This window comes from Podarcis muralis, chromosome 4 (assembly GCF_964188315.1).
Source record: "Podarcis muralis chromosome 4, rPodMur119.hap1.1, whole genome shotgun sequence".
Lineage (NCBI taxonomy): Eukaryota > Metazoa > Chordata > Lepidosauria > Squamata > Lacertidae > Podarcis > Podarcis muralis.
The window spans coordinates 42,540,855-42,551,889 of NC_135658.1; the positions used below are offsets into that span (position 1 = coordinate 42,540,855).

Sequence of the window (11,035 nt, forward strand, 5' to 3'; positions counted from 1 at the left end):
ACACATGACATGAGCATGCACACATGGCTGCAGCAGACCTTGGGGGGCAGCGCTTTATTCAGAAATATTGGGGGAGCCTTAGCTCCCCCCCAGCACCTATGTCTCCTGGTATGTAGTAAGGTCAAAGGTAAGTTAAGATTTACAGTACTGCATTCAAAAGAGGAGTGGCACCAAACCCAAGAATTCATATAGCAATGAACATTCAAAATAATAATTATTTTTCTTTATTGTTTTAGATTTACTCCACCGTTCAACCCATCAACTTACCCTGGAGACCTTCGGAATACACCCATGTTATCCCTTAGAGCATATCCCCAAAAAGTGAATTTTGTATTTTCTCTATCCAGAGAAGTAATTCAATCTTATTCCTCTCCCAACTAAAGAGGAAGCTAGTCATCACCTGAAGCTGAACTTTCCATGTTCCTGGTTTATCTGACAAAACCTAGGAGCTCTTCAAGAGAGTCCATTGTGTACTGAGCAACAGGCCACAAGAAAAACTTTTAACACCACTTGTTAAGAGTTCCAGTGTGCAATACTAAAAACATTTGTTTTCACTCATGATCTGGGAGAAGCTCCTTCCTGAAGTACATCATCCATTTCCTTTGAGATGTTTTCAGTGATGCTGAGCCTGGTCCTCCTAAAAAGAACAAGAAAAAAGAACATGGTTGTACTTCTGAGAGGAAAACAAAACTGCACCTCATATGCTTATATCACCATTAACATTGGAGGCTGAAACTTACTAGAAAAACTAATAAACTGAAACTGACACAGGGACAAATAGAAGATGCCTTCACCCCAGTATGGCTCCCCTTTATCACATACACAGCCTAACAAGACAATGACAAGAATCCACCAACAGCATACGAATCAATCTGGCTAACCGGATTCAAAAATACACACACACACACACACACACACACACACCGCTCACTCACAAAAACAAATCTCACTACAGCCACTCAAAGACAACCAACCACACCCTAGGCCAACCCCAACCTCTCTCTCCACCAAGGAAACACACCGAGCGAATAGTAAGGGAACCCAGACAAGTGACGCTGACACAAAACCCCACACATACACTAAGTAGAAGAATAGAGACATAACCACTCCACCCCACCCCACCCACCCTTTCCCCTCTCGCCCCCTCTTTTCTTCCTAACCTAACATTGTATGTAACACTAATGTCTCACAACAAATGAAACCAAACTGTAGAAAACACAACTTGAAAAAAGAGATAACGCACGTGTTTTTGTACACTAAGAAATCCTTACCATTCTGCCAGCTTCTGTTCATACAGCTCCCATTGCTCTCGTTTTCTTCTCTCGATCAAGGTTTCGCCAGCAAATTTTTGCATTGACATCAGTAATGCTCCAGCAGGTACACTGCAAGATGATGACACAGGAAGTACATTTTGCCATATGGAGCACTTTCTTACTTATAAACAATGGGGGACCAGTCACTCTGCCAGTAGTTGCATCTGTGCCTTGTCCTATTCATCCATTTTCTTTTTTAAAGCTATAGTATATGTGGCTGTTGTTAATTCTGCTGTCTGGTCTTTGACCACAATAAAGATTGATTGAAGGCTTTTTTAAAAGCAGTAGCAAAATAGGAGCTCAATTCTACTGTCAAACACAAATAGAGAACATTCCATCTTCCTTTAAAGGTAAAGGTAAAGGTACCCCTGCCCGTATGGGCCAGTCTTGCCAGACTCTATGGTTGTGCGCTCATCTCACTCTATAGGCCGGGAGCCAGCGCTGTCTGCAGACACTTCCGGGTCACGTGGCCAGCGTGACAAGCTGCATCTGGTGAGCCAGCGCAGCACACAGAACGCCGTTTACCTTCCCACTAGTAAGCGGTCCCTATTTATCTACTTGTACCCGGGGGTGCTTTCAAACTGCTAGGTTGGCAGGCGCTGGGACCGAACGACGGGAGCGCACCCCGCCGCGGGGATTCGAACCGCTGACCATGCGATCGGCAAGTTCTAGGCGCTGAGGTTTTACCCACAGTGCCACCCGCGTCCCAGATCTTCCTTTTCCTTTAGTCTTTTTAAAATTAAACATTACTGCCCATACCCAGCATGCAACACACATCAAAACTATTGATGTAGTAGAGGTGAAGAAAAGTGTCCCAAATCTGGAAAGGGAATCCATCATTTTTAACTGTTATTGTTTTGTTCTTATAATTAGAAAACATAATTCTGTGTGGGTCTTCTCTATTAAACTGATTCCCTAAATGTTGACCCTATGTCTACTAAACATTTACTCCCACCCACCTCCAAGAAGAAAAGAAATGATGGGCTGAAAAAGCTGACTGAGAACAAAAGGACAATGGATCCTCCAAATTAACAATTGACCCACCACAGCAATCAATACATTTGTGTGTGTTTTTTAAAAAAATCAGCACCTCTACCCATTTAAACATTAGTAGACAGGCAAATAAAAATCAATTTCTGTTTAAGAAGAATGCAGAAAAACTAAGTGGGAAATTGGAAGAAAAATAGCCACCTTCTGCAGTAAGAGAGAAAACAGACGAGGTCTAAGGCTAGAAGGAAGTTTGCAGGAAATCCTGTCAAGATTCAAAAACTGCCTTGTAATGACACCTGCAGACTATCACACCCAACAAAAGGAAGCACTTCTGGTTCCTAGTGCATCTGTGTGTACATGTACTGTACATCTATGAGCAACCTACCCCAACAACGTCCCAAAAAGGCTCCCGCCAACCAAACCTCTCAAGCCCAAGTGCATTCTGAACAAGGCTCCTGTACAACCTAGAAATAAGAAAAACAATAGAATCAGACCACACACAAGAGATTTGCAAGAAGTCTCAGCTACAATGAAAAAGCTTTTTTGTCATTCCTTCTGCCTCCCCTTTTCCTGTCCTGTCCAGTAAAACTGGACTCTGCTCCAGGACTACATACTAAAGATTCAGCTACGGGCAGCTCCAAATATTATAATTTATTTTTTTTGGAGGGGGGGGGACCATCAGTATTTCCTACAGCAAATGTACAGGCACCGTACGCATATCTTAAAAAACTTGTGCACATGTTTGTTACGTCCGCACTTAAAAGTGTATGCTGCAGCAACTGTAATGTCTATTTCATTTTAGAACACAATATGAGAAGTCTATGTTGTCAGCACAACTTAGAAACCAGTCTGTCTTCAAAGTTTCAACTGATTTTATAGGTTTTTGCTTATGCTTATTATCATTATTCATTGATTTATTACCCTCACTTCATTCTAACGTCCCAAGGTAGCTCACAACAATTTTAAAAGCAACATGAAAACCCAATTAAAACAAGTTACAATAAAGGATCCTAAAAATGTACATCTCAAGTGTCAAGGACCAGCGTAAAGAGGTACCAAATTACAATAGCTGAGTGCTGTAAGGAATCATAACAATTACCATCTATGGGGAAAATAATCTACCAGTCATTTATGGCTCCCATTTGTGAAAGGAAAGTTGGTACTTCTTTCTAGGTATATGCAACCAGCAGGAGCTGCTGCCTTCATCCATGCAGTGTTTGGGTAATGTGATGCTCCCTTATGAATTAGAAGAATTCCTAATTCCATTTGTAGAGCCAGAAGCTGGGAATGCTGACAAGTCATAAACTACTAGTTTCAATAATATGCAGAAATGCATTAAAACGGGTCAGCTCTGGGGCTTTCACAAAAGAGAAAAGATGTTGATAAAACAAAGACCTCTCCCACATAATTATTTTCTTACGTACTGACCAAAGATATCTAGGAAGAGAATTAGATTGTCCTTTCATGTTGTCATGATAGCTTTACAAAAATGGGTCTGCAAAAAAACAGATGGACAAGATGCCAAGTGGAATCTGCAAGAGATTGACAATGTACCTTTAAAAGGGTGCAGCCTCTAATAATTTCAGCGAGGTTTATGTAGGACTCAGTACAAACTCAGCTGAAACCAAAGGAGATTACAAAGCAGGATATGGTGAACTGTTCCTTTAGATTTTTCTCAGTTATTATATATTTTTAAAAATCTGGATGTGTCGGTTCAATAGGGCCATTTTTATGTCAGAGGACTATAGCAGTTTCACAGCAGACAGCTTACTCAGATAGAAAAATTAGGGCAGGGATTAAGTTTCCCTTTTAAGTGTTTTTAATTATAAGATTTAATTTCTGCATGTACAAAAATACAAATTAGTATCCACTTATAGCACTTTTCAGAGCTAGCAAAAAATGGCTTCTCTCAATATAAGATTAATTTAGTAGCAAAATCTCACAATGAAAGAGAAACTGAGAAGATGCCTCTCCTTTGCTGGCTTCCCGATTCTCCATTCATATTTAACATGACTGACAGCACAATCCTTTACATATCTACTCAGAAGTAAGTCTCCTTGAGTTCAGGGGAACTTACTACCAAGTAACTGGGAATAGGATTGTAGCCTAAATTATTTACTAATCCTCTAATATTATAATCCTTTAAGAACCTTTCACCAAAGAACCACTATAGCTTGCACAATATTAATGCTGTCATCATAAGCATACACATTTGGAAATGAGTTTTTCTGAAATCAGCAGGACAGAAATGCCAATCCCAAAGATCTGCCTGGTTAAAAAAAAAAATCATTTTAAGTAACAAAACGTATTTTTGAATTTGATCGGGGTCAAAAAGTGAAGATTAATAGACCAAGAAGCAGAACTCTTGAGCTCTGAAACTAATTTTCTCTAATCAACTTTTCTGCCTCATTCAAAACGGAACATTCAAATATCATCGCCTCACCTCCTGCAACGGCAAAGTGACTGAGGGCGTTTTTATCACGGTATGCAGACATAGCAGTGCTCACTGTGCTGTGAGAAAAACAAGGATTAATAAGGAAAACTGCCCAATGAAAGAAAAAGACTTTTATTTCTGGTGGTCCAAACAGTGGCCTGTAGTTCTTGACTAAAAATTTTGCTAACTCTTCCCATTTTAGACGATACAGTGAGTTTTTGGAATCATTTCACATGTGACTTTTTCTACACAGGACAAAGTTTACATGCAACATACAGGAAAAATATACACTTCCCGATCCATATATTTATGGCAAAACGTGAAACACATACTTCACAAGTGATAGCATGCATGTTTTTTTCTACTAATGGAAACTAGAGGAAAAAATAATGTACAAAGCAGGCTGTAATTTGGATACTGAGTACAGTATGCCATTTCAGGTTCAAGGACAATATCAATTACCTGAGGTAAGAGTTTTAAATAATTGGAGTTTTAATTATAAATGACAGACTAAAAAAATAAGTAAAATAAAGCCTATCCCTGGATCTTATATAAAACAGTCATTACAGCTTAAAAATATACAATGACTAACAGGACACTAATAGGCTACATTCCACACATGCAAGCTTTCTCAACATACCCTCTCCCATCCTCTGTCCAGGAAGCATTCATACATTCCAACCAAGGAAAAAGCTTGGGAGGGATTATGGTCTGAGGAGGGTCATAAGGGTTGAATATAGGCCCAGAGCACCGCAGTCAGACCCTGGTCCCACCCCAGATATAAATAGAAAAATAGACAGTTTTTCACCAGTCGCCTGAGAGTTCTTATTAGCTGGTCTGCTATGATGTTACAGAATGACTATAGACCTTCTGAGGAGAAGCAGTCACAGCTCTCAATATGCCAACATATCTTTTTTTGATAGAACAGAAATGGTTGGTTTGCCTTATGCAAGGCCTAATGATTGGCTGGGGGTAGATAAGCTGTTTTTACAAGACTCTACACCATCTGATGGTGATGATGGTCAGAAGGAAAGGACACAAGGAGAGGTTCTATTTAAACTGTCTCATCTTGCAAGTTAACTGCTCACAGATATGACAATGGTAACATTTTAGAACAGTTATTGTACATGAACTGCCTCCTCCAACCAAGAATAAGCATACTCACTTGAATATTGCCACAAAGGCAGCAACTCTCCAGCCCCAACGCCAACCGTAACGGATGAAGCCCCTGGTTGCTGCACGATGTGCAGTTCGCTATCAAGAAAGTTACAAAAGTTTAAAGACATTGTCAGGCCACACTACCAATTTTTATTATGCCCCAAATGACATTTTATATGTACCATTCCTGAGGTTAATGAGAAAAGGAGGCCTACTAGTAAGGTATCTTACATAGGGACTAAAATATTTGCTTAGAAGCAGAAAGAATCAAAGAAGTCCAGTATCTCCCATTTCACACAATTTAGTTATTTATTTTGCTTCTGCATGCACATCCCCACCTGCGCCTTTATAGTCTGGATTCTGGACTAGACCCTTGCACCAGAAACAATTCAGCAGGCTTTACTGTTGACAAAACTATGGACCACTCAGCTCGTTTGTACATGCACATAACCTGCTTTTTTATTTCTGGATTTTTCAGTACTCATCTCAGATCTAAACATTTTAATTGCCTTCAGTTATATTATCCAGACTATTAACCCAGGCAATATGGAAACGCTGGCTGTGATCCTCGATCTAGCCCCATCAAGTCCAGTTTCTTGTTGTCACAGTGGCCAACCCAATCTTTATGGAAAGCCCGCAGGCAGAACATAAGCACAATGGCACATTCCCACATGTTCCACGGTATGTTCCTGCTATTCACAGGTACACCAACTAACAAGACTGGAGGCAGTATGCAGCCAACATGACTAGTAGCCATCGACAGTTTTATTATTGATGAATAATCCCCTTGTAAAGCCACATAACCTGGCAGCTACTATTACATCTTCTGGCAGCAAATACCATCCTTAACTATGTGGTGTGTGAAGGAGCACTTCCTTTTGTCCTAAATATTCCAGCATTCAGCTTCATCAGATGATCACAGGTTCTAGCATTATACGAGAAGGGAAAAACTTGTATCTACTGTAATCAGTTTTTCCATACCAAGTACACACCTTTATCATGCCCTGCACTTTCTCTAAACTAAAAAGCGCATAACATCATAACATTTCTCTCAGGTGAGTTGCCCCAGCTTCTTGATAGTTTTGGTTGCCCTTCCCAAGCTCTACAACCGACATTTTGAAGTGCTAGTGACAAGTGTCCATAGCAGTCCTAGTGTGCTCACTTAAGGAGATTTGTGTAGCGGCTTTATTGAGAAGACTGATTCGATGTGTGCTCTACCATGCCAGGAATCTGTCCGTACCGCAGCATCCAAGCGATTGTGGAAAATCTCTCCTTGGCTCTGCTCAATGTACCGTCTCTTGGCGTTTATAAAACCGGGTACCCCGCCATAGACCATGCCGACAATGCCCCCGCAAAACGTTGCTTTGATGATATTGACCGTTTCTTCAGGATACCGATTTAGCTCGCTGCGGGAGAAAATGCTTCGATGAGAACGCAAGTCTTCTGGACATAAAAAGCCCCCTTCACGTTTCAGAAATCCCGACCCCCCCCCCCCCCATGCAACCCCAGCGTTAAATGAAGCCACATTATCAACAGAGGCTGAAAGTGCCCGTGTGAGGCTCGAGACAACTTAACTCGGCATGCGAGTGGGCTTTCAGCAGAGCTTTTGCCTTCGCGTCCATTGCCAGCCCCGCGCCCGCCCCGCCTGGCTGCAAGGAGACGGGGGCGCCTGCCGCTTCCCGGGACACCCTCGCATTCTTGCAAAACAAAACCCTCGGGCTTACTCTCGCCGGAAGAGCTCCCGGACCCGCTCCCAGCCCGAGCCCGAGCCCGGCGGCTCCGGCCTGCTCAAAGCCCTGGGCTGCCCCGCGGCCAGCGCGGGAGAAGAGGCAGCCGAGACTCGGACCGGCCCCTGCGGCGGCGCCAGCGGCGGCTCCATAGCCAAACAGCCGAGCGCTCTCCCCCAGAAGCCGCTTCCCAGGACCTTCCCTCGAGGACTCAGCTGTGCCGGAAGTGGGCCAAGGAGGAGCGCGCCGCCCTGGTGCCTTGGAGGACGCAGCGCAGGCAACTCCCCGGCTGGAAAGCATTTCCGTTCCACCCGCCGCCCCCACCACCAACCCCCGGCCAGTGGGTTATGCGAAGCGGGAGGCGGCGCGAGCTCGGGGGAGGGAGGTGATGGATTCCCGCCACTGCGCGTGCGCAATCCTGACCAGCTGCTTTGCTGGAAGCGCCGTGCACACTCTGTTGCACCTCCTCTGCCCCTATTGTCGATGGAGTGGAAAGGATTTGGGGTTTTAAAAAGAGCGTGGTGGCAAGATATTAATATTGGGGCACGACAAGCGGAAATTCCCTTTTTTGCACGGCTGTTGAGGCTCAAGAGCCCTGTCTATTTTTGCAGACGACTTATTTGCTCTGGCTTTTTTTTAAAAAAAGCGGAACGATATACGTCCACTGCTGTATGTATTCCTTCCCTTTGACGAAGCCTATCAAGGCAAAGCTAGTAAGATTTAACGCTTCCAGCTATATTTAAAAAGCACTGCTACTGGAGACTACAGTGCAAACTTGCTCCAAATTCTGTTGAGGAACTTAAAGCAAGGTTCTTTTAACTGTACTAAGGGTAAATATGTAATGCAATCCTATGCACTTTTGATTAAAAATAAGTTCCATCATGTCCAGTGATACCCACTGTCAGCAGCAGTTGTACTTAAAGTTACCTTAGTTTTCATCATTGAGCAAAGTTCCATGCTCTTATCCTGAATGGAAAAGAAAACAAGAAAAGCTTGCTGCCTGAGCTTCCCGACACATAGCTACCCAATGGGCAAATTGCAATACGTAATTGGAATAGAGCAGTAAAGTAAATCCTTAAGTTTATAACCTTTCTCACCAGCCCAAAACACATTTGTGACAGAAACAAAATACAAGTAGTTCATTGCTTGTTATATCATGTAGGGCATGATGTGTCGGTTGCCCAGGTTCTTTGTTGTCACGATGCTTTAAAAAAATCGAATTTCAGTATTAATTCAGCCATCAAAACAGGTTTTTCTTTTTTAATCTAAAAGATCATTTAAAGATGAGTTTTAGAACATACCAGATTAATTCCCTTCACTGAAGATAAATTTAGGGTTTTGTCTCATTTTTTAACATTCTTCCTCCTCTTTCTTATCCAGCACAATAATGCCACATACGGTAGTTTGATTTCCTGAGTTAATTCTTCCATGTCTGGTATTGGTCCCTCTTCCTTACACAGCATCTGCAAATTTGTTTTAGTGTCGTGCTGTTTTTTCTTCTTCCCCATCATCTATAAGCTCAGTGAGGAAGGTAATGAGGAATACTATGCAGCACCAGTTTCCAATATCTACAATACACACACGCCATACTCAGGAGACACAACCAGTAATTAATATAGCATTCTGTGGCATATGAAATTTTCTCTCACCGCCTCCCAGTGAGTGCAGGCCTGTATAGCAGTGATCCAGGGGTGCGGAGGATCAAAAACCTGTTACTATTTCTGCAGCATGTATAAGATTATTGTGTAATTATTGTATATTACATACTGTATACTCTTCGGTTGTATAGGAACATGGCTGTGACTATTTATTTCAGCCCTGTGAAATACATTAGGCCCAAGGCCAGGACCAAAACACCTTAAGGACTACTTCTCTGCATATAAATCTACCCAGATCCTGTGATTACCATCTAAGGCTGTTCTTTGTGTGCCTCCTCCATGAAAGGTTCAGAGCACGGCAACTCAGCATAGCTGTCAACTTTTCCCTTTTTTAAAGGGAAATTCCCTTATTCCGAATAGGATTCCTCGCAAGAATTGACAGCTATGCAACTCAGGAATGGGCCTTTTCGGAGGTGGCTCCGTTTGTAGAATATTCTCCCTAGGGAGGTTCTGCTGGCGCCTTCATTATACACCTCTAGGTGCCAGACAAAAACATTTCAATCAGGCCTTTGGCTGATTAACATCTTATATCCCTTTTAAATGTGTTCATAGGAGGATGTGGGGAGGGGGGCGGTTATTGGTTTGTGGGTTTTTTCTTGTTTTTATTATGTATTTTGTATTTTTATATTGTGAACCACCCTGAGATCTCCAGATGAAGGATGGTACACTTTTTTTAAAAAAAAGTTAAATAAAAAGGTGAGCTTCATAGCTGAGGATTTGAACCTAGGTCTCCTCAGCACTAGTTCAGCACTCTTAACCACTATACCACACTATCATGAAGGGACCCTGCACTTCTGAATTTGCCAGTACACTACCGCTGAACACATACTGTTGATTTATGCAAAGTGAACTATGAGATCATTTGCCAGAAACTTGGACTATATTTGAGATTCCTTCCAATTTTTTTTTACTATGGCAGACCAACACGGCTACCTATCTATATTTGAGATGTGAGGGATGGGACACACAACCTGGCTGTGCACTTCTCAAGCTATTTCCATGTGGATGTGGAATGGCTTAACTGCCATCTTTTGCAGGGCTGCCATTTGCTCCATAGCACTGCAAGCTTTCTCATTCCTCCCCAGATTTTGCAGCGACATGGAAATAAGTCCTTGAATAGAAGTGGCAAGGTGGCTTTTCACAAACAAGAGCGAAGGAGAAAGCTGTGCTGATCTTTTCTCTCTCTAGCTAATAGCAGCTTTGGGGAAGTAGTTCAGATCAGGAAAAGAGTAAAACCTCTGTCTTTAGAATCACTTCCCCAATCTTCAAAGGGGCTACGTCAGGCTGTTAATTAGTTATAAGAAAAGCAGGGGAGTAAGAGTTTCTGACCATAGATCTCCCACATACTGTCTAGCTTTGCCTCACTCAGTCATGAACTCTATAAAGCTGGGTTGGTCAGCATTTCTCAGCCTAGCCTAGGGAAGTTTTTAATGTTTGAAGTTTTACAGTGGTACCTCGGGTTACAAACACTTTGAGTTACAGACTCCACTAACCTGGAAGTAGTACCTCAGGTTAAGAACTTTGCCCCAGGATGAGAACAGAAATCGCGTGGTGGCAGTGAGAGGCCCCATTAGCTAAAGTGGTACCTAAGGTTAAGAAGTTTCAGATTAAGAACAGACCTCCGGAACAAATTAAGTTTGTAGCCAGAGGTGCCACTGTATTCTGTTTTTAGTGTTCTGTTGGGAGCAGCCAAGAGTGGCTGGGAAAACCCAGCCAGATGGGCGGGGTATAAATAATAAAATTATTTGTTGTTGT

At 42.4% G+C, this 11,035-nt stretch overlaps 1 protein-coding gene across 1 annotated transcript; it reads right to left on the minus strand.

The window, feature by feature from the left end:
- Positions 1-201: 201 nt before the first annotated feature.
- Positions 202-7,839, minus strand: TIMMDC1 (translocase of inner mitochondrial membrane domain containing 1). Its single transcript, XM_028726884.2, has 7 exons — positions 7,620-7,839; positions 7,136-7,301; positions 5,903-5,991; positions 4,747-4,814; positions 2,689-2,767; positions 1,272-1,382; positions 202-637 (listed from the first exon to the last, which is right to left on the minus strand). Exons 1-7 carry the CDS (start codon positions 7,772-7,774, stop codon positions 556-558), a joined length of 750 nt encoding a protein of 249 aa, XP_028582717.2. The 5' UTR covers positions 7,775-7,839; the 3' UTR covers positions 202-555.
- Positions 7,840-11,035: the final 3,196 nt, after the last annotated feature.